At 45.2% G+C, this 23115-nt stretch overlaps 2 protein-coding genes across 2 annotated transcripts in view; one reads left to right on the top strand and one right to left on the bottom strand.

The window, feature by feature from the left end:
- On the bottom strand, positions 1422-5588 carry TOMM34 (translocase of outer mitochondrial membrane 34). The gene is made up of 7 exons (XM_021416516.1): positions 5430-5588; positions 5243-5342; positions 4774-4926; positions 3812-3972; positions 3454-3598; positions 2700-2826; positions 1422-2479 (listed from the first exon to the last, which is right to left on the bottom strand). The coding sequence occupies exons 1-7, from the start codon at positions 5539-5541 to the stop codon at positions 2381-2383; spliced, it is 897 nt and encodes a 298-aa protein (XP_021272191.1). The 5' UTR covers positions 5542-5588; the 3' UTR covers positions 1422-2380.
- STK4 (serine/threonine kinase 4) overlaps positions 5567-23115 on the top strand; it is a 40207-nt gene continuing 22658 nt past the window's right edge. The window contains exons 1-9 of the mRNA XM_021416515.1: positions 5567-5688; positions 7314-7394; positions 8072-8200; positions 9942-10056; positions 10596-10760; positions 11153-11320; positions 11858-11995; positions 12680-12808; positions 15003-15189. Coding sequence (XP_021272190.1) covers positions 5657-5688; positions 7314-7394; positions 8072-8200; positions 9942-10056; positions 10596-10760; positions 11153-11320; positions 11858-11995; positions 12680-12808; positions 15003-15189 — 1144 coding nt within the window. The 5' untranslated portion in view covers positions 5567-5656. The remainder of the gene's footprint in view (positions 5689-7313; positions 7395-8071; positions 8201-9941; positions 10057-10595; positions 10761-11152; positions 11321-11857; positions 11996-12679; positions 12809-15002; positions 15190-23115) is intronic.

The following is a 23115-nucleotide window of genomic DNA, read 5'->3' as shown; positions in this document are numbered from 1 at the left end:
GACAATTTGTTATCAGTGAGATGCTTACTTCCTCTTAGTTATTTTTTCCCCAATGTGTAACTGGCTGGAAGCTGTTACACTTTTTCTCTAGAGGAGAAAATGCACATTGCATATAGGAGATGTATATTAGGAGCTGGGATGGAATTGTACAGGTGAAATTCATTCAACTGTTGCCTAGTTTGAGTCTGAAGCAGTCCTTCAGGTGTAGCATACCAGTTGGGATGTGCCTATTGCATCACTGTCAGCGCTGGAAGTCTTTGTTTCAAGAAAACAGCTAGTGGTAATTCAGGATGAGCAGAATATAGAACAGCCAAAGAAAGGACGTTAGCAAAGACTGGAATCTTTCCTTTACATGAAAATGTAAACTTGCCACTTGGATACCTGTGAGCCCAGGAAAATGCTGGAAAGTTCTCAGAGTAGCTCCCTGGCTGAACTCCTCAGGGCGGTCTGAGGCTTCAGCAGGTTGAGGCAGCAGCACACATGTAAGTCTGGAGTGTAGTGTGGAATAGTTGCTGTGGCACTTGAAAGAGGTAGGTGAAGGTGTGCCTCTGTGAGAAGCACTTTCCAACTGCCCGTGTGGGTTGCAACACCTTTGTGTGCCTGGAAAATATCTTGTGCAGTCAGCAGCACCGTTGCTGGAACAAAAGGGAAAGAGGAGCAGAAGAGACCTGGGCTTGAAGCATGGTATTGTGGTGCTGTGCTTGATCTGTGTCTACTTGGTGGTATTGCACTTTCCCCAGTAAAGTCTTAGAGATAAGGAAGCAAAAAGGCATTGCTGTGCTTAGAGGGGGAGAAAGAGATAACGACTGCTGCTGCTTAGAAGCACTGTAATGAATTGTGGTTGGAACAGTGCAGGTATCTGCCAGCCCTGATAACACAGAGGGATGTTAAAAGGATAGCTCTTAGTTGAGAGCAGGCAGTTCCTCCTGTACTCAGAGACCTTCCTCTGCTTATCTGTGTACAGCTGGCCTGTGCTTCCCACCCTGAAATCCATCACACTTTCCTTGCTAACTGCCTGGGGAATGCTGGATGCAGGGTCAGTGGAGATACAGTGTTCAGAGGAGGGGATTGAATGAAGCAGAATCTGCCCCTGGGGAGGTTTTGTTTCAAACCCTGATGGTACTGCAGGTGATGGAATATAACTTTAGGCCTTACAAAGAGCTACTTAGTGTCAGGCCAAGATAAGAAGTCTTTGTAGGAGTGTAACAGCATTAGTAATGCCTGCTTTCTAAATTCATTTCAATGGAACATCTGCCTGGAGCACTAACAGCTGGGATCATTACTGTAAGTTGCTGTTAGATCACACCTAGTGTTATCCAGTATCGTGACTAAAAAAAAGTGGCAACAGAATGAAATAAAGCAGCATGAAAGTGTCCCAGTTCCCCTATGCCTTCCATCCCATATAAAACGTACTCCAAGAGTGAAAATAAACATTATTTTAATGTGAACAGTTCCAACAGGTCCTAGAATAACTCCAACCATCTCTTAAAATGGTAGATTAAGTCAGTGCCATCAATACCATAAGAAAAAAAACAAAGTATAAACATGCATTGAAGTAGTAAGCCAGCACTCAACTGGGCTGTGTCTGAGTCCCCCAGTCCCTGTAACACCCTGTAGCAGCTGCTCCAGAAGGCACAGACAAGCTCAACTTTAAACAAAAACCAATGAGAAAAAATAGCTGCAAAATGCCCAAGCACCTCTAACCTGCCCGTAGTGCACAGTGCACCCAGGGAGGTTGAAGTTGCTGGTGGTTTTCTTGTATGTGCAGAATAATTAAAGATAAAAGAAAGCTGCTGCTGTAAACACCTGCCCAGTCACACTATGCAGCAGAATCTCAGCTGAAGGCCAGCAGGCATCAGGTAGGAGAGGGAACGTGCTCAACCCTGTGCAAGTAACAACGACTTGGTTCTAGGAGTGGTATGCAGTGCTCAAGGAACTGCAGCATTCCCTGCAGCAGCCCTTTAGCAACCCTACTTAATAGCAGCACAAATGCAGCAAAACTGTCATCTGAATAAGGACTGAAAAAACTCTCAGTTTGTAACTCTTCAGAAAAAGCAGCCACTTCACATGCATCTTGGCCGAGTGGATAAAGTCCCTGAGGCCAGCAGTACAGGCACATTGGCTTCAGCCAGGTATGTTCACCCATATGCCTCTCTCTCAGGAAGTGAATGGAAACTTTGCATGATCTCAGAGCCAGATACACAAACCGTATCCAACTATTATCTTAACATTCATTGTGGTGGCACAGAACATGTCACATCTCAGCAGCAACTAAAGATGGATCTCAGTACCAATCCTGCATTAAGATTGGTCCCTGCAACATCAGAAGGGAGAAAATTCCTTCTGCAGCAGAAAAAGCTTTCCTTGTTGCTTGGTTACCCTAGGCTCTGTTCAATTCTTGCAGTAGTCTCAGTGCAGCTGTGTTCTTTGGTTCAATTTTCAACAAGCTGTTGATGTCAGCAATACTTGATTTGTAATCCTAGAAGAAGAATGTTTAAATGTTAGTGCATGTAAAATGTAGTCTAAGGCTCCTGCTGGAGAACTACCACCCAGTGACAGAGGCAAGGCAACACAACGCCTTGGGACTCCCTCTGTACAGTCGGTCTTGAGCACCAGCGTCAGTGTAGCTGTTCTAAAACGTGTGCTAAAGGGTATTAACAGGCTCCTACCTGAAAACTGATCAAAAATTCCTGACTTACCTTCAGTTCTTTAAGTGCCTGAGCACGTCTGTAGAACGCCTTAACGTTTTTAGGATCTAATCGCAGAGCTTCTGCGCAGTCCTGGACTGCTTCCTTGTGTTGCTTCAGAGTCAAGTAACAGAGAGCTCTGCAATACAGACACCTGGTTAGAGACCGTTGGTGAAAAGCAGCATCCACTGCTGCAGCGCAGAGAGCTAACCACAGCACAAAGCTGGGCTCCTAGAACAGCCTTCATCCTGCTATGCTAAGGAATCTTACTTTTAGAGCTCAATGCTTGTTTCAGTTAAAAAGAGCAAAAAGCAGCAAACAGTTTTTCAGTCTGAAAAAAAAAAAAAAGAGCATTTTTACAGCAACAGCCAGAGCAGCCTGTGCTTCAAGGTTGCATGCTCCTAGCTCTACCCCTCTGGAACATGCTCTCCTCATCTTAGAAGTATTCTCTGAGTACAGCAGTGTGCAATTTGTGGTTCATGGGACAGCAGACACTGCACAAAATAACACACTCCTGGCAGACAAGCATTAAAGGGAGGAAGCCCCTAGCAGTCCCAAGCTGAGTGGCTCTAGGGCTTGTTGCAAAATCTGATCAAAGAACATTACACAAACTACAGGGAAGATTGTACCTGGGGGAAGTGTGTGGGTGTTTTGTTGTTTTTGTTGCTTATTTTTTTAATTCAGTTGTCTGGGACAAACATCAGACAGCTGTGTCAGAAGTACCAAGGTGGCTTTTATAACATGCCAAAAAGCACTTGGGCAGTACCTGTTGGTGTAAGTTGCACATTCCTGGTTGAGCTTTAAACTCTCGCTGTACTTCTCAATTGCTTTTTTATGGTTTCCTTTCTTCACGAGTTCATTTCCTTCTTCCTTAAGAGTTCGAGCCCTCTCTATGGCAGCAGCGGTCTGGTCTGGAAACAGTGTGAAAAAATACAGAACATATAGAAGTGGTGAGATCAGAGCAGTCTCTCAGAAAGCAAATAGCCCCATCCCAGAGGCAAGACACGGATCAAAGGATCCAGAACAAGCAGGCAGCCCAGGTTCCTGCAGCTCTCAGCCCCAGCTGCAGACACCACGCAGGCATGGCAGCTGCCTGGCTGGCAGCGGAGCTGAGGGGCTCTCACCTGGGTCTCCCCGTGGTGTGTTTCCAGGGGGAGCACCTCCTGTGGGGGCTCCTGCAGGAGGAACGCTCCATCTCTTCTGGGCATCGATGGGGACCGTGGGGATGGGTGGGAGCTTCTCGCGCCAGTTCGCCCCATGCTTTTCCAGCAGAGCTTTGGTCATCCTGGAAGAGATGGCTGGTGGTCACGCTCCTGCTGGTTGATAGCACAGGAGCTGGGGGGGCTACTTTTTAACCTGGCTCGTATTGAGGACAGCATCTCCCCACTAACAACTTTAGATACATTTATCTCAACGACAGACAGAGTGTTAAGAAGTGTGCCTTCTTGTCAGCAGGGCCAAAATTACCACAGGACAAGGGCTGGGACTGTTAGTGCTCAGCTGGGCAGGGGATGTTTATCACTTCTCAGCCTGGCGAGCAGTGGAGCGAATCAGACACCTCCGGGAAGAGAAAATGACTCCAGCAGTCTGCAGTCCCCATCTTCATGGGGGGCACAATGCACAGAACATTAGTTTTTTCTTTTAAGTTCTTTAACACTAGAATTTTTCCTTTAAATCAGGTACTGGGCAAAGCAATAAACCAATCCCAGCCCTCTGTCATGTGTCAGCAGCCTAAAAGGAGCCGAGGGCGTCAGCAGATGCAGGGAGCATGACCCAGCCTGCCCTCTGCACAAAGCGTCAGAGCCTCAGCCATCTTGTTAATGTGCTCAGGACACAGCACGCTCCTGACACCGCTGCAGAAACAAAACGGGACTCTGAATCATAGGCTCGGGTTGGAAGAGACCTTAAAGCTCATCCACTTCCAACCCTGCTGCGGGCTGGCTGCCCCCTACTACATCAGGCTGCCCAGGGCACCATCCGACCTGGCCTTGGGCACCTCCAGGGACAGGGCACCCTCCGGGCAGCCTGGAGCAGCGAACCAAACTGCAGCGCTCGGAGGCAGAGAGCAGGGCACAGTCGGGGTTACCTGTTGACCCCATCGTGGGCCGCCTGTATGGAGCAGTCCACCTGCAGCGCGGTCTTGTAGTCCACGTAGGCCAGCGTGAAGCTCTCCAGGGCCTCGTAGGCAGCCGCCCTCCTGAGCAGGGGCTTGATGGCGAACGGGGTCAGGCTGAGCGCGCTGCGATGGGGAGAGAGAAGGTGACAGCGGGCGGTGACACCGCAGAGAGTTCCCCACCGCCGTTAACGGGACGTGTGCCGTGAGCAGGGAGCGGGCAAGGTCTGCGCTCACATAAAGCAGTGCCAAACTGGGGGAGCTGTTGTCTCACTTCCTACCACAATGAACTGAAGGGCAAAGAAGGGGATTCCTTCCTCCTGGATAGCGACCGGGAAGGAAGGGCTGCAGCTCTGGGGCTGCTCCTGAGACCTCAATGCCCGTCAGCCACAGCGGAGCGGTCTATTTGCCGCTCTAGAGGGGGCCAGAACGGCGCGCTCACCCGCAGCAGTCGGCGATGCAGCCCCGGCAGGCGCCGTCCCGCAGCTGGCAGGCGGCGCGGTTGGCCAGCAGCACGCTGCGCTCCTCGGCGGCGGCTTCCCCTGCGCGGCACACAGCGGTGAGGTGAGGAGAGGTGAAGCGAGACCGGCCCGGTCCGGCCCGGCTCCACCCCGCCCGCCCCGCGTTACCTGCATCCTCCAGCACCGCCAGCGCGCGGCTGTACAGCTCGGCGGCCGCCCCGTACTGCCCGCGGCGGAACTCCTCATTGCCGGCGCGGCGCAGAGCGCTGGCGCTCTCCATCTCGGGCCGCGCGCGGCGGGGCGGGGCGGGCAACTTCCGGCAGCGGGCGGAAGCGGCGCGGGGCTGCGATGGAGCAGTGAGGGGAGCGGGCTGGGAGCGGCCGTCCCGCGGCGCTATGGAGACGGTGCAGCTGCGGAACCCGCGGCGGTGAGGAGGGGACGAGGGGTGCCGGAGCGGGGCTGTGGGCTGAGGGCGGCGGTGCGGGGCTCCGCGCGGACGGGAGGTAGCCGAGCCGTCTCTTGCAGTGCTGTGCTCGGGCTGCGGGCGGGCTGGGGCCGGCGGGAGCAGCGGTGTGCGGGCGGGCACGGCACGGCGCTCCGGCACGGCACGGTAGGGTACGGCACGGCACGGCTCGGCTCGGCTCGGCTCGGCTCGGCTCTCCGCTCCGGCACGGGCGGCCGTAGCGCTGCGGGAAGCGGCTGCCTCCTGCGCTCGGCGTTTCGCCACTTCCTGACTCGCCGGCATGTTTCCTTCGCTGCAGGAAGCCATTGTGCGCCGGGGGTGCTTCCTGGCGGCTGCGAAAAAAAGGGCAGAAAAGTACACGTTTGGTAGCGAAAGTAGCGGGTCTGTGCGGAGCGGCGATCTGTATTTGACAGCAAAATGGCGTGTTTTCAGAACTCTTAATGTATTTGTCCTGTATATCCTTATAACACGTTTCATAGCATCATGGAACGGCTTGGGTTCAGAAGGGGCCTCAGCGATCAGCACGTCCCAACCCGCTGCCGTGAGCAGGGCTGCCGGCTGCTGCATGCCGTGCTCCGTCAGGCTGCCCAGGGCCCGCCCAGCCCGGCCTTGAGCTCCCGCAGGGACGGGGCATCCCCCCCCTGCCTGGGCAGCCTGTGCCACCAGCTGACATCTGGTCTAAATCTTCCCTCCTTTAGTTTTAAACCATTCCCCCTTATCCTATTGCTGTCTACCCGTGTAAAAAGTTGATTTTCCTCCTGTTTATAATCTCCCTTTAAATACTGGAAGGCGGCGTTGAGGTCTCCCTGCAGCTTTCTGTTCTCCGGACTGAACAAGCCCAGCTCCTTCAGCCTGTCTTCGTAGGATTTATGGCACCTTTAATAAATAAAGATACAGTGCTCAGCTGCTTTAGGAAGTTTCTTGGTGTGCAGCTGTCAGCGTGGCAGAGTGAACTGAAACAAATGTAGTTGTTTTTTAGTGTGTGGGATCTCCATAAAGTTTTACCGGGAAGGGGGGGGTTGATAAGCGAGGGCTCACAGAACCCTTCCCGCTGGCTCTTCCTTTTTTGTGCAGTATCTGTCCAGGCACAAAACCAGTGTCTGAACTAATGTCATTAAAAATGTACAAGTGAGATCCGTGCAGTACTGCCTCCCTCCTTCCAACAAATGTTTTACAGTATGTATGGAACACATCAGAGAAGGCTACATTCCCTTCTGCATGCACTTAGTGTAATGTACTTTCCATACAGGACTGTGAACATTACCAGGTATGGTCAATAACTGCAAGAGACTGCTGTGCTGTGTTGGGGTTTGGCCACCAGCATGCAGGTCCCATAGTGCATTCCGCAAAGAGGAACTGTAGATTTGTGTCTGTGATCAAATCCTGTGCTCTGTAATTCTCAGTCCTCTTTTGCTATTAGATAACGCAATCATTTGGTCTTCTGATGATGAGAAACTAACTTATTTGATAATCAACCTACTTTGTACTAAGCCTTTTTGTAAGTTTAAGTAAGTGGCATTTTTTTCTGTTTCAGTAGAGCCCAGACTGCCATAAAATTAAGTGAAATTTCTCTGTTCTTATGTACGCAGGCAGCTGAAGAAGTTAGATGAAGACAGCTTAACCAAACAGCCTGAAGAGGTATTTGATGTATTGGAGAAGCTTGGAGAAGGGTATGTGCTCTTTGACAATGTGCCCAAAGTACATTTATCAAAGAACAGATGTGTGCAACTAATATGTGCTCAATGGGCTTTGATTTTTCACTTTTGTCATGATCCTGTTACCGTAGAAGTATGTGGTAGCATAGCAGCTGCAGTGACTCGAGGCCTTGTAGTTCATCCCTGGTACCTCTGTAGAACGTCTGTGTGGTGGGAAGCAGCTTCTGTCTCCTAGGGCTGCTTGCTTTGGGAGCACTCAATGAGTAGTATGTTTGCCACCTTAAGCACTTCGTTTATAAAACAGAGTGGGAATTCTTCCTAGCTGCTGTAAGACAGTGGAAATAAAGCAAACAGTGTCTGACAAGTGAGCAAAGCTGTCTGACCATAGTTCTTTCTGTTGCTCAGCAGTGCCATATGCCAGAGAAAGAGAGAATTGGTTTTATTGGATTCTTCCAAAGCTGTGGGCACGTGATGGTGGTTGGTTCCTTCCTGTCCATCTCAGCATGCTGCTGGTTATTCGTGTTGTTACAGCGTATGCAAGCTGTGGGTTGATTGTTTAAATAAATTGAAGATTTATCTTAGCAGGAGGGTAATCTGTTTTTTCCTCTCAAGTCTGCGCTTGCAATTATTATGCTTTTTGTGTTTTTAAAATATCGTTGTATTCACCATTTGTTTGAATATTTTGCTCGTAGTTCCTATGGCAGCGTGTTCAAAGCTATTCATAAAGAGACGGGTCAAGTTGTTGCAATCAAACAGGTTCCTGTGGAGTCTGACCTGCAAGAGATTATAAAGGAAATATCCATAATGCAGCAGTGTGACAGGTAAATGTATACTGCAAAACCCATCATCAGTATGCAAAGAAAAGTATTGACTGTGATCTGGCGTGATGTCACATAAAAGCGATGATGTTGCCTTCAATGTTTTTTGAAAGGCTGGACATGTACAGTCAAGTTACCCCGTATCACCTGAGTCATGTTTGGGTAGTGTTAACCCAGGTGAAGGTAAGACAACAACAACTTAGCTTGCAATGCGAGAGCATTAAGCTAACTAAGTGAAATAACCTTGCACCTGCTGCCAGCACAGAGCGAAGCGTGTGAGCAGCTCCTGCAGTGCTCCTGATGCACTGTAACTTCTGGGCAGCAGTACTGAGGTTACGTGTTAGACCAGTTCCTCTGTCCTAAGGGGTGGTGAATTGCACACAAGCTTTGGTATAGAAAACTGTTAGGAGGGAGACTTTTGTTTTATTTCCTTTTTGAGGGGCATGTGGGTGAGAGCTGCTAATGCATGACTGCTCTTGCATGTGCGCAGTGTTGTTATCTGCTTAAGTGGCAGAACTGTGCTTACAGTGCCACTTAGAGTGCAGGTTGCAGCGCGTGACAAGCTGTCTGCTGATGTTAGCATGCTGAGAATAACTTATGGGCTGAAGTTTGGCTCTCTGGTTGTCTTTGCATGTTTCTTATGGGAAAAGTCATTATATGGGCTCAGCTGGATAAGAGCAAGGGCTGCAGAAGACTTTCTGTCAGTGATCTCCTAGGCTGAAAGCTTAAAACATACAAATTTCTTCCTATGATTTCGGTCCAGCCTCAAGAAATGCTATTTTGAGGGACTTGAGGCATTATTGAATTACATCAGCAATATAAAACTATCTTCCTAGTCATTCACTCTATTGCTCTTCACTCTCACTATCTTTAAGTGAAGATAATTGGTGGCAGCTAAGAAAATGAAACTTTACAAGAATTTGTTCTTGTAAAGTCTTACTGTGTGAATCAACAGAGCATCAGACTTTCTTCTAAAACATTAAAGAATACGCTGGCTTCTCAATTTTGCTAGTCTTGAACTTCTTGATTAGCTAATATTTGGCAGAGCTTAGATTAAGCACATTTCTGTTCTTTAGCTTTGTCCTCACTAAATCAGAAAGGTTCTTTCTGTTAGCTTTTTTGCTTTACCTTTCCCAAAGGATAAGTGGTCATTCTGATTATGCTGTACTTCTTTTTTTGCCTTCTGGGCAGTCCAGTAGTTGACTATATGAGAAAGATTTAGGTTGTACTGAATTCCTAAAATACATTGCATTTCTGGACTGAATAATAGAAACAAGAAGGTTCCTCATAATGACCACAATAGCTATTTTCCAGCTTTTGACCTTATTTAATCCTTCTGTTTGGTTTCAAACGCTCTGCAGCAGCCTTTCCAGGGACTGCCATGGCCTGTTTCTCATTCCATTGATGCCGTGCCTACTTGTTTGCCACAGTTCAGGGAGCAAAACCAGACTGAAAGCGAATTGCTCCTTGTTTCTGCAGGATTTATTTTCAGACGTTTTAGCTCCCTGAACCTCCTCTGTGGCAGGTGACATGGACACCTCAGCTAGGAGAGGCTTGCAGGACTGCAGTCGTCCCTTGCAGATTCAGGCTGGTTTGGAACGCTTGGTCAGGGCTTCAGTGGCACTTCCATCTCTGAATCTTTAGAACCTGCTTAGGGAGCCCTCAGTATTGTCTGCCTTCGCTTATTCAGTTGTGCTGGTCACCAGTATTTGACCCTTTGTTCTCCTTCTTTCACGTTTCATAGCCCTCATGTGGTGAAATATTACGGCAGCTACTTTAAGAACACAGACCTGTGGATCGTCATGGAGTACTGCGGCGCTGGATCCGTGTCCGATATTATTCGGTTACGAAATAAAACTGTAAGTACTCTCTCCTCCGAATGCTCTGAATGGGAAACACAAGTGGTAGCTCGGGAAGCTGAGCAGTGTGGTGCTTGGGGCATAATTCTCATGAGGTGTTTGGTGTCTGGAGCAGCCATAGGCTGCCACTGAGATGTGGGTCCTTCGTTCCCCTGAAGTTAAGCGAGCTGGTCGTGTTGATCAAGTTTGGGTTGTTTGGCTAACGTAATCAGTTGGCATGGTTTTGGTAAGATGTTTGGTTGGCTTTCTTGAAAGCCCAGACAGATTCTGAATGACAGACTGCTTTGCCTTGCTTGTGGCTTTGCAGGGTAAGAATTGCTAGGCCTGAAAGGCTTTGGTGTGGATGGTTGTAAGCTGATTCTAATACGTAATACTGAAGGTTGCTAACTGGAAATATTTGTACTTCTCTATTAGTCAGTATGGCAGCCTTTAATGGAGGCAATTAAATGACAGTCAGTAAATCTCAGGGAGGTATAAACTGGAACACCTCTGTGTTCCATCTCAGAAACCGAGAGGCTGACAGTAACTCTTCTTTTTAGCTCACAGAGGAAGAAATTGCTACGATATTACAATCAACACTGAAAGGACTGGAGTACCTGCATTTTATGAGGAAAATACATAGGGATATCAAAGCTGGGAATATTTTGCTAAATACAGAGGGACATGCTAAACTTGCAGATTTTGGAGTGGCAGGACAACTCACAGTAAGTAAAACCAAGATGACTATGTACACTTCAGTTTTTCTTTCTAACGTACGTATAAGCGTTATGTGCTTGTGGAGACTTTGAGACATTCAGGAGTGTTCTTAGCACTTTACATCAACGTAATGAGACATTTAAACAGCAGCAGAGCTTCCTCCGTGGGAGCTGTTAGACCTAAGTAATGGTTTGTAATAACATTTGCTGTTTGCTTCAGTTCGTGTCTAACATCTGCAAGCATATTTCAGTTTCTCTCTGCAGCCCTTCATATTCTTATCTTGCTTATGCTAGTAATATATGTCTGTGCAGGTGGAAGATAGTTAAGATTGTAAATCATTAATGAGTATTTGTGGCTAATACAATTGCCACGGTCTGGATCTTTATCCTACTCTTTTCAGGATACCATGGCAAAACGGAACACAGTTATAGGGACCCCATTTTGGATGGCTCCAGAAGTGATTCAAGAGATTGGATATAACTGTGTTGCTGACATCTGGTCACTGGGAATCACTGCAATAGAAATGGCTGAAGGCAAACCACCCTATGCAGATATTCATCCTATGCGGGTGAGGACTGTGACTTTTTAAAATGTATTGCGATGCGTAAGTGATTTGCTATTACGGCTGGGCGAATGGCATATCAAGATGCCATCTTGTTTATGATTTAGAGAAGATGATTTGCTGTCTGTCAGTTTTTTGTACAGTTGATTAAATAAAACACAAAGAGAAATTGCAAGGAAAGGAAAATCATGATCCTTATCTGTCAGGACACAGCTGAATCTTCCAGTGTTGAGTATGAAGAAATATATTTCATGCTGTGCATGATACAAAGTGACTTTTTTTTGCCAGCAAGCACATATTTTTAAGATTTTAAAATGGCAGATTCACACCTCTTGGTGCGTATCATGGCTCAGACAGAAGTCTTGCTTTTGTTGCTCCATCCTCTCTCCGAGCAAATTAACATATAAAATATTGGTACAAACTCTTCAGAAGCAGCAGACTTGAAATGTGTATCATTCTTTAGTGCCTGTGTGTATTTTTATATGTTTATGTTAGGAAGTTTTAAACTTTGTTTGGAAACCTGGGATATTCTTCTGTTTTCAGGCAATTTTCATGATTCCTACCAATCCACCTCCAACATTTCGGAAACCAGAGCTCTGGTCAGATGCTTTCACAGACTTTGTGAAGCAGTGTCTTGTCAAGAGCCCCGAGCAGCGTGCAACTGCAACACAGCTTCTGCAGGTCTGCCTTGTCTTGGGAGAATGTGAACTCTAGGGAAGGCTTGCTAGTGTAGGCAGTGCTGTGCCCATTGGGCTGTTTTCATTTCTTGGGTGATCCTTCTCACTACAGAATTCACTTTCTTATAGCTGATTTAAAAACCTTATACCCAACTTCAGCCTTTCAATTCTTCCCTAGGATCTAGTTCTGACTTCAGCTTCCTGTGTTTGTGGAGGTTTTTGTTTGTTGTTTTTTTTAACCTTCAAATTCTCACTAGCAATGCCAAGTAGCTGTCTCTTAAAGCACTACAAAGGAACTAGCTGAACTTTGAGTTCCCCTCCAACCTATGCCATTCTGTGATTCTAAATGAAAGTAACTGCTCAGAATGGTGGAGGCATTTGTAATTGGTTGCTGACAGTTCAGCTGTTAAGGAGTAAGTAGAGCTTGTGGGAGGGGAACGAGCCCAAGGTCTCACAGCACTAGTGCCTTTAGGGCGTGATCTTGTCTGTGGGAATAGGAGATCTCCCTCCTGTCCCACACAGAAGGTTTTTTGTTTGGGTTTGTTTTGTGTTGGTTTTGTTGTTTTTTTTTTTTAGCAAGGTATTGAGTTAAAAGTTAATTTTGATTAGAAATGGGCCACGGTAATGGTGTTTTACTGTTACTTGTTGGTTCAGGTGCAATGCTTACTAACTTTAACGTACTACACAGCATCCATTTGTGAAAAGTGCCAAAGGAGCGTCCATCCTGCGCGATTTGATTAACGAAGCAATGGATATCAAACTGAAACGCCAAGAGGCACAGCAGCGTGAACTGGATCAAGAAGATGAAGAAAATTCAGTGAGTATTTAATGGCAACAGTATACAAAGTTCAGACTCTTGGACCGTGCATAATGCTAAGCTGCTTTGTTCCTTATTTTTGTAATATTTTGTTCAACTGCCCATGGGTTTTACATAGCTCTAGAGTTTTGTGCTTACAGCTGCTTAACCTGATGGTCGAGCTCTGCTCAGCCTTTGCAAATGAAAGGGACAGTCAGCATATATGACTTAGAGTGTAGCTCAAAGCATAGCTGAGACCTGCCATTGACTGTGTGTACATAGTAGCACATGCAAAAGACTTAGTATGGGTTTCTAACTGGATAATGTTATTTATGCAGCAGTGAGAATGTTTCATTGTAGAGTCATGTCTTAGATTGCTCTCTTAATACGAACTCATATCTCTGATGCACTATAATATAAGTATGTTATGTTGTTTCACTGTTGTTGTGCTTTAGAACATCCCTTATAGAAACTTTGTACTACACAAGAGCAACCGCCAGAAGTATGAGGTGAGGGCATGACAAGTGTGCAGGGGATTGCCGTGAATTTCTGTCCTGGGTGCCTTGTTCCAGTGGTTACAGCATGTGAATATGGAAAGCATGTTGAAAGCTGTTTCATGAGCCTCTGCTTGCCTCAGAGTAAATGACACAGGCAGTAGAAGGCATTGTGGGCCACAGTCCTTTCCAGAGGTTGGACATGAGGAGCATGTTGCACAGTAAAAAATGGTCTATGCTGTTAATCTAGTTCTCTGGTTTAGGACTGTATATTCATTCGGCGTGGAAGTAATTTTATTGGTTCTGTTGCCGTGATGTTGACCCAAAGCACATTGTCCCGACCGTCTCTCGTTTGGTTCTGGGGTGGTGGTGCTGGGATGGTGCCTCTGTAGAGGAGCTGAGTGGTCTCTGTCCGTGTTTGTCTTCCTGAAGCTTCTGCACTCCGTGTCTGCTAGCAGAAAAGTGTTCTCGAGTGTTTTCAAAGTGCTGTGGAAATTTCTGCTGTAGTTCTTCATTCAGTGATGTGTAGCAAAGGAATTTATTACATCCTCTCACCCACTCATCTCCACATAAAGCATGCCTCTCTTCCATTAACATCTTGGGTAGTTTTTCCTTCCTCGTGCTATTGGCTTTGAGGTTGGGAGATACATTTATACAGACATGCTTAACAGAGCAAAGAAAATGCACGGAACACCAGAGTCTGAAAAGGTGCTCTTCCTTCTGCCAATGATATTGAGATAGAGTGATGTAGTTTGTTGGGTTAAACCTGTAAGCCCGTGACTGTCCATAGGTTAAAGAACAGCAAACTTAATCCTCAAACCAAAATATGAGCTTTACTTTTTTAATATTAATTTCCAAGGTGGGATGCCCAGAAACTTTGTTTTTACCAGATTTAATAAGTACCACTGCTGTAAGCCTAGGAATTGATTTCTGCTGCTGTTGTAGTGGGATCCCAGCTGCACGTTGCTGGTAAACTAAACAGATTGTAGTCATTTTGACCTCACTCTTCACTACTACTAGAACTTGTTTCAGAAGTTTCTTTTCTTACAGATTCTGTCACTTGAATTTTGACAGCGGTAATTTAATTTCTGCAATATTAATACCTGTTAATGAATGGTAGGATAAGAAATAGTTTTCATCTGATAGAAAAAATGATTGGGCTTTGATAATTTATTTAATTCCTTTTTGGTTCAGTTCTCTTCAGTGCTTCTGAGTTTTATAGAAATAAACCCACCTACATGTTGAAAGCAGACTTCTAAAACGTAGGGTAATGGCTTTTCTTCAGTATGCCATGCACAGTACAGATTGAGAACTGTTGCAGTCTCATAATTAATACCTCCTCACTGAACTATATCACTTAAGACAGGGGTTTTAGATCAACTGTTAAAACTGGCAACATGAATAGAAACACTGATGACTGAATGAGTATTGCAGTCTATTTAGGGCCGGCTCACCAGGTCAGCAATGAGATGCTGGTTCTGCTGAGAAGCTTCCAGTGATTGTTTCTGTTTTTATTTGGCACGCTGGCAGTATGAAGAATTTTCTTTACTTTTTTGGAGATAACAGGGAGAGATCAAAGTGCATAAAACAAAATGTTGCTGGTTTCTGTGTGTATCTGTCGAGATCTCTGAATTAGTAAGATTTTCCAGTGTCCCTGATTACAGCCACTCTTTGGACTTCACCACCATCACTAAAAATGTATTTCTGGTATTTTTGTACAGGAGGAAGATGAAACTGATTCAGGTACCATGGTGAGGGCGAGCGGAGACGAAACTGGTACCATAAGAGTGGTCAACACAATGAGCGATGGAGCCAATACCATGATAGAGCATGATGGCACCTTGGAATCCCAGCTGGGTACAATGGTCATAAACACCGAAGATGAAGAGGAGGAGGGCACCATGAAAAGTAAGAACGCATCTTTAACTTCTACAAAATTACTGCTAAGCTGATACAGTAAATAAAGGGCTATGCTTTTAACAGCAGATAGCTTAGGTGTTTCAAACCCAGCGGGGCATGCAGTGTGAAGAGCTAGCATCTCTAGAATTTGTGCTTTTTTTTTTTTTAGTATTACTTTAGTTAGTACTGCATAAACTGTAACTGTACTGAGACGCTCAAGTTGAAATTTGTTCCACCCTAAAAAAAGAAAAGCTTGCTAAGACTATAAGCCTCATCATAGGATGTAAGATTTAAAATGATGCTATGCTGGTAGCTGATAGTCTGTGCGAGACTGCAGAGCGTGATCTGGAGAAGAGTTGAACGTATTTCTTTGATTGAAGAGCTGGTAAGGGGAATGAATCTCCTTGGTGAAGTATGACTAGGAGGAAAAAAATCTTGCGTCAGCTCTGAATTCTCATAGAAATCTGTTCCCACAGAGTTGGTAATCACAAGAGTTTGAAGGCAGAGGTAGTCACACATGAGTCAGTTGGCCAGCACAGGTGTTCATTCAGTGACTGAGGGAAGCGCTGACTGGGGGCTTGGCCGCTGCAAAATGTGGCTGTCATAGGCAAGGCTTGTTCTTCAGGCTCTTGCAGTGTTGCCAGAGGCTGCTTTGGCTATCTGATTTTGAAGCTTTAGCTATTGTGGGAGGAAAAAAACATTCAGCAAGAGTTCAGAAAAATCATTTTCTCATGAAATTTGACTTTGAAGCCTTTCTCTATGTGAGTGCCCTCTAGTGTTTGTGGGGGATACTGCTTTCTCCTAACAGACGAGCGAAATTTCAGCAAAACCTGTTTCAAGGTTTTTGTGAACTTTCGCAAACACGGATTCCCTGCCTTAGAAATGGATTAGAAATGGAGGTGTCAGCCCATGCAACAGCTTGTGGCAACAGAGCCGGGGGGTAACGCCACTGGGTGTTTGTGGAGCGAGGTGACCGGCAGGAGGCACATGGATGCTGAGAGGACTTTAAAAAGAAGAGTGGGATGTGTTAGCACCTCTACACCAAATGAAGTTACTATTTCTGTACAAACAGAAGCAGTGCGTGCTGTTCTGTTTCGTGATTTACAATAACAGAATCATTGTCTGTGGAGCTCCTGCAGTGGCTATCAAAGCTGTGTCAGCAAAGCAGTGGCGCTTCAGCTGATCGCTGTGCTTAACAGGTTTTTATTTTCTCACCTTTTTTACGATTGCAGTGCTTGTAACTCTGAAGCTCCGATGCTCTCTTCAAGCTCGTGCACAGAGCTTTGAGGAGATGCATTGATAACCTTTCCTTTGCAAGGATTTAGAGCAGAATCAGGAGGATAGTGCAGTTTCTTTAATACGCCGTAGCATCGAGCCTCAAGAGGGAGCCCCAGAACAAGCTCTAAGCGTGAAGCACTGTGGCTAGGATTTGCAGCAGGAGTGCTTGGCAGCTCTGCGTTCTGCAGGAGGCACTTGGAGGCCCCAGGAGCAGGTGCTGTGCGACACCGGCACCGCTGCCGTGGTGAGAGGCTCAGCACAGCGGTGCCCAGTGAAGCCCAGCTGCGCTCAGCACGCTGCTGCAGGTTGTGCTGCGTTGCTGTAACTGGATCCCAATAGACGCGATGTTAATGAGAATTAATTACCAAGCTAAAGTACCAAACTAAAGCTTAACTTTCCCTCAACACCTTACCCTCTTTCTTCCCCAGCAGCATAACGCTGGCATTCTTGCTGCCACACAGAGAAGTTCTGTAATGGTTTCTCAGGCACGCTGAGGAGCAGTGTCTTTTAGCAGCTTGCAGATATCTGTCACGTGAATTGCCTCCAGCTGTTTTTCAGCCATCTCCATATTCTTGTTTGCTTAACGTGCAGTTAAATTGATTTAACTGTAAAGCTCATCTGCCTGCTGCAGAACTCTCTGGAGCAAATTCTTTTTGTAATCCTAAACATAAAAGTAATAATGGTATTTGGAAGCCGCTGAATGTGAAGAAGCTTCATTGATTCATATTTTTAAAGAAGTCTGTGTTTTACTTGGCAGCTTGTGTTATGACTCACAATAAAACCTGCTTTAAATCAATAAAGAAGTACAGATTTTTCTTGCGTGGCATTAGCAGGAGAGATGAGCTTTTCCTGCGAGCCACCTTTCAGACTGCGAGCTTCTGAGCTAGTCATCATGCCCTTCTAAAAACAAAAATCTATCTTTAACAGTTTTTGCTTTGTTTTTTTTTTTTTTTTTAATGTAGAAATAGTTGAGACATTGAATTACAGCACTTTGGACAGCGTTGTCTTAGAAATCTCTAGCAAACAAGTTCTAATAGCCTCCCAAGTGATTCTTGCTTGAGTCAGCTCATGGCATTTCAGGCTCCGAGGAGAAGCATCCTTGCATTGTAGTATCGTACATAATACGAGGAAGTTCTTTTTGTGTTGTAGTCAACTGAGCTGCGATTCTATTTGCTTAAACTCTTTCCTTTGCTTGGCTTTTTTTCTGGACGTTCAGCATAAACATTTAGGCAGCATTAAAAATGTCACCGTGACATTCTCTTATGCATTTTCAAAGCACTCAAGTGATTGCATGAAACTGCAGATACTAAATTGCGCTGTGACACATTTTACTTACAAATCAATAGCTACTGGATTACTTATGGATTGCAGTTTAACTGTTCTTGTGAAGACCTGAGCAGCAGCTGAAGGACTGTAGGCAAACAGTGATTTGCACTAAGGCATTTCCATTGTGTTTGGCAGTGCAATAAATCTGAGCTATGGATATGCCTGCAATCATCTTTTTCTTTTTAATTATTCTATGTGAGAATATATAGTGCTAGTAAGCTCTGCAGCGTGTTCATTTACTCCGCTCTTCCTTTATTTGCTGTAGGTCTTTAGATAGTGGAAACTTGGCATGACTTTGTCTTTTCAATTGAAAGAGTGGAACATAATTTTATAATAAAGCAGATGAACATACTGCCTTTCTTGGACTGTAATGTGATCAGATCCAAGAGGAATAGGATCTAGTTTGTCTAGTGCTTGAATCTGTCCTATTTTCATTGTTCAAGTGCCTCTTGTTTAAGCACGAGATAATGCTGGAGAATGAAGAACCATCATGTGGTGTGAGTTGAGCTGTTTGGTTTTTGGGTCGAGAGGAATAAGGGATTGGGAGAGGATAGAATTGTGGGTGTGGGGGTTGTCCTTAATGTGGCACACGTTGCGTTGAGCATCTGGTGTGGAGATGGACCAGAAGCTCTAGTAACACAGTTAATACTACTGTGGTAATGTAAAGTGCGGGTGAATATCGTTAATGGTGAGTGTTTAAAATAAAATTGCTGGGGTGGTCTTGGATTTGTTACGCTTTTACCATGTTCACGCTGCTCAGCTTGGTTGTGTCCTCTAAAAAAGATACTTTTTTTGAAGGGAGATTGGATTTCATTAGCAAATTAAATGAGCTGAGATGCAAACTTGGCAATTTCCTATTAGAAAAATGATCCAGAGTAAGCTTGTTAGTCTTGGTGGCTTTGCAAGGCGTACAGTGGATGATGCTTAAACCGGAGAAGTGTTGCTGCCAAGGTTCTGGAAGCTTTCCAACCCCCAAATTAACCTGTAATTTGTCATATAAAGCAGTGACTGCTAATGCAGTGACTTGAAATGAGCAGAAAAATGAATACGGATAGCAAAATGTTTGTGTGATTGCGTTAATGTGATATTTGAATAAAATATGAATGGTGTGCAGCTGAGCTAGCGACAGGTGGATCCATGGCAGTAGTTGGCTGAGGTTGTTTGGGTGCACGTTACCCAAATGGGTAATGCAGGAATTGGAGAGAATAGCTTCACATTTCATCAGAGGCATTGGATGTGTTCTGCATCCGTCTTCCCCTGCAGACGTAGCAGCTTCTTGCTACTTAGCATTATGAATGTCCGGTGGTACAGTTTTGTATTTAAAGTCAACGGGTCCATTTAGGCGTAATTGGGCCATAAACCATTCTCCGTGTTATGCATTTAAATAACACACTGTTTATAGAAACACCTACGTGGACTGAGTTCCCCTCTCACTGTAAGAAGCATTATGCTGCCGCTCTTGAGTTGTGGAGAACATAAATCTCCCCAGATAAGTCTTCCATATGTGCTATTTTTTTTTTGCCTTTCATCTTAATAGCAGGCTTGCTGGCAGACTTTACATTAAACAGCAGCCAGCCTCATTTGTTCAAGAATATTAAGTCGTATGGATGTCAGGGCAGTATTTTTGATCAGTGGGAGGAGTTGTCCATACTCTCATCTCTGAGGGATTTTCTTTTCCTTCACTTGAGTACTGGTAGACTACTGGACTTGTGTATGGCCTTCGCTGTTAGAGCAGCGGTTACGTTCAGACCGAAGCATCAAGGCGTTACCTCTGGGACCTGAGCTGGATGCTCATCCATCTTCAGTCACCCTGTTTGGCAGAGCTCTAAGATGAAGCTAATGATCTGTTTGTATTCTCAGAGACACTGAAATGAGAAAGAGATGCTTGTGTTTAGCACAGCTATTTTTGCTGTTCGTAGCTTATTAAGCACTCCTGCATTTGTGATGGTGGGGGCTTGAAAGCAGAAGAGGTTTTTTGCTTGATGAAGATGGGAAGTCTGACTAATAGAGTACTGAGCAGCTTACAGAAGGTAATGCATTTCAGGAGGCTCAACCACGAGACAGGGTGGTAGTGAACCACTCAAGTGCATCTGTCTCATATGCCTGGGTATATTTGCACATACATACAGGCAAGAGACAACCTACCTCTCTCTTCCAGCAATAAACTCGCTTCCTGCTGGGTCGGAATAAAGCATGGGAAAGCTTTCCTCCTGAGCAGGAAACAATCCCTCTATGAATTATTACATTTCTTAATTGCAGGAGTTGAAAAACAAATGGATTTTACCAGCAGCCTTCGGAGCTTTGGGGAAAAAACTGTGCATTGTGACGTTGTTTTCTGCTCTCTCTAGATAAGCACATGAGTTCCTAGGTCATGAATTGAAGGGGTGTTAGCAAGTGCTTACTGGGTACGTGCTGTGTGGGGAGCCTGAGCTGCTGCTCGTGGCCCTGACACTAACATTGTTTCTTACTACAATTCATCAGAACCTGACCCAGATAATGTGGGGTATGAAACGTGCACGTCATGCACCTTCACATCTCACTGCTGGTGCAGTAGTTGGTGGACTAAATTAGCAATTCAAGCAAATGAGATTTAAAGACCTAGGTGTGCACTGAAAATCTGTGGAGGAGAAGGAAGGAAGCTGCTGTAAATTTATAATATTTTTGGATTTTTTATGTAACAGAAATTGTAGATATCCAGGAGAAGGCGGTCTGGTCATAAAAGGCTTTCGTTGCTGTGAGGGCTTCCTCCTCTTTCATTAGGAGTCCTCAATTATGTGCACCATGGGTTGGGATGAGTGTGTACTCTTTTCCTTAGATGTCTCTGCCTTACGTTCATTAAAAGAGATGAGTTAGGAAAGCCAGCATTGATACTGATGGTCACTCAGGAGCTCTCCCTTAATCACAGGGCCTGTCAAACACGTTCTGCTTTGATTTAGTTTGAGATGGCCCATAATTATGGGAAGGCTCATCCTCATAAGCTTCGACACGTATCAAGTGTTATGCGGTCTGCTTTTAATGTGAGGAGATTTCAGCTCATATTGCCACGGGTTGAATTCATTAATGATGGAGCACTTTTTGCTCTGGTTGAATAAATTGGCATCTCTCTGCTCTGCTGTATGAAATGACTCAGTCCTATTCGTACTGTACAAATTATGCTGTCCAGCTGCTAGAGTTCATCTGTGATCTCGAAGAAGTAGCCTGAAGCAAATAAAACTACAGTTCCATTGGAAATGTTAATATTAATGAAGTGTTGCTTGCACGTAATGATCAGGCACTGTCTTGTGCATCCTAGCTACGTGAGCAATTTGTCTCAACGTTACATAATCCAAACCAAAGCTGGCGGAGGGCGCTGAGACTACAGGGGACTAAGGCTGTGAAATGAGAGGTCAGTGGAAGATCTGTGCTTATTTTAACCACCCAAATGGAGGTTGAAAATGGATATGAGAATTATTTAAATTTAAAAAATAAAAGTAAAGGGAGGGGAGTGGTAAGGAGAGAGGGCGAGCACTGTAGAGAAGAGCATTTTGACTGCCTGAGAGCTGAGGCTTGCTCAGGAGTGAGTGCATGTGCACGAGTAACCAATAAAACTGAGACTGAAGGTGAGAGGGCTTATAGCTCTAGTGGAATGGCAGGCTTGTTGGCAGCAAGGACAAACCAAAGCAATTGCCTTGCAACAGATCTCGATCCCTCAGTGAAAGGGTCTGTGTAATTGTGTATATGACAGCTGTTTCTCCCAGGGGACTCTTTGTGGCCTTATGTCCAAGGAATGGCAGTAATAGTTTTGCTTTCTTTAGAGTGAACAAAAGCGGTGTTCACTGTGTGTGTGCAGAGCTCGGTCCTGAGCTTGTGCTCACAGGGATCCTAGGATCATAGAATGTCCTCAGTTGGAAGGAACCCCTGAGGATCACTGAGTCCAACTCCAAGATGACTTGTCAGCCTGTGAGAGCTTGCTAACATATTTTCTCATCCTCAAAAGTATAAAGAAAAAACCCATATGCTCTCAAACTTAGGCGTATAATTTGCTATATTAAAGAATTTAATTCATTCTTTGCAAAGTTATTTGCAATTGAAGAATAACAAATTATTTTATGGTAAAAGCATGGTCCCAAGCTTTGTTCAAGGAGCCCGTCGTACTTTCCTTAGCACAAGTGAGTTGATCTAAAACGTTGGATCTTACTGCTCCTGACATCCTGTTAAAACACAAGCATCTTCCAAAGCTGACAACAATTGTCTTTCTAAAGATTGCAGCTTCCTGGAATCTTGACGAATATGTGTTCATGTACCAAGTATCTGATTTTAGTTTGATATTGCTAATGTAGTAATTCATCACTTCACGGTTGTTGATTTAAATTACCTTCTTTGTAGATGAATGTTCCCCTTATGAAACTGGTACGAGTGCTGGTTCTTAATCTCCTGCTAGATCCAGCGGTAGTTCAGAACACATTTGTAGTGGGATCTCCTGGCTGCTCCCGGTCACCGGGCTGCTTCCCATTTGTGTGAGAGAAGGGAAGAAATCTCTCACTGTGGCTTCAAGAGCAGGTATTTTAAATAATGCAGCATTAACTTAAGTGCCTTGAGTAGAGTAATTGTGTTCCTGAGGTTATGTTTCTTTCTCCTGATAGGCTCTGTGATTCTAGAATTCACTCTAGCTGCTGATAGCTATCGCTTTGAAGAGGGAGGAGTAACAAAACGAGGATTCTTCTGCTGTCAAATTGAGTAGAGAAGAGTAATCTTACAGAAAAGCAGGAATTATAGTTTCATTACTCAGCAAGCTCCTTCAGTCAGATAGGAGGACTTTGTAAACCTACTTTCCTTTTGAAGGTTTCCTTTGAAGCTCACGAGCTTCTGAAAATTTTCACTTGTGAGAGCTAATTTGGCAAAATGAACGCAACGAGTACTTCCATTTCTGGGACTAGACGATACTGAATCATCTGGTTTCACTGGCACTCCTTACTCTTGGAGGACAAGCTAAATCTTGTGCTGGTTTAATTGGCGATGCTATTTCTTCTTTATCATTCCAGTTTCTCTGCAGCGTTGTATGGAAGTACCACTGTCTGGAGGGCTCTGCTCACCTCCTTTGTCCTCTCTTGCTCGGTGTGAGGAGGTCTGGATGCTGCAATCAGCCTTTGTCATCTTCTGGCTTATCTGGGCTGATGATTTCCTGGGCTTTTCTAAATATGAACTGATACCAGGCAGCGCTGGTATAAGGAAGGCTTTATGGTATGTGTACAAGGATTCTGTCCTTTACTTTGTGAGGCTGAACTCAGAGTGGCTTTACGAGTGCCGGGCGCTCTGTATGCCTAGCCCAAATCTGCAGTTCTGCAGTCAGCT

Source organism: Numida meleagris, chromosome 19, assembly GCF_002078875.1.
Source record: "Numida meleagris isolate 19003 breed g44 Domestic line chromosome 19, NumMel1.0, whole genome shotgun sequence".
Classification (NCBI taxonomy): Eukaryota; Metazoa; Chordata; class Aves; order Galliformes; family Numididae; genus Numida; species Numida meleagris.
This window is presented reverse-complemented; position numbering and strand designations above follow the sequence as displayed.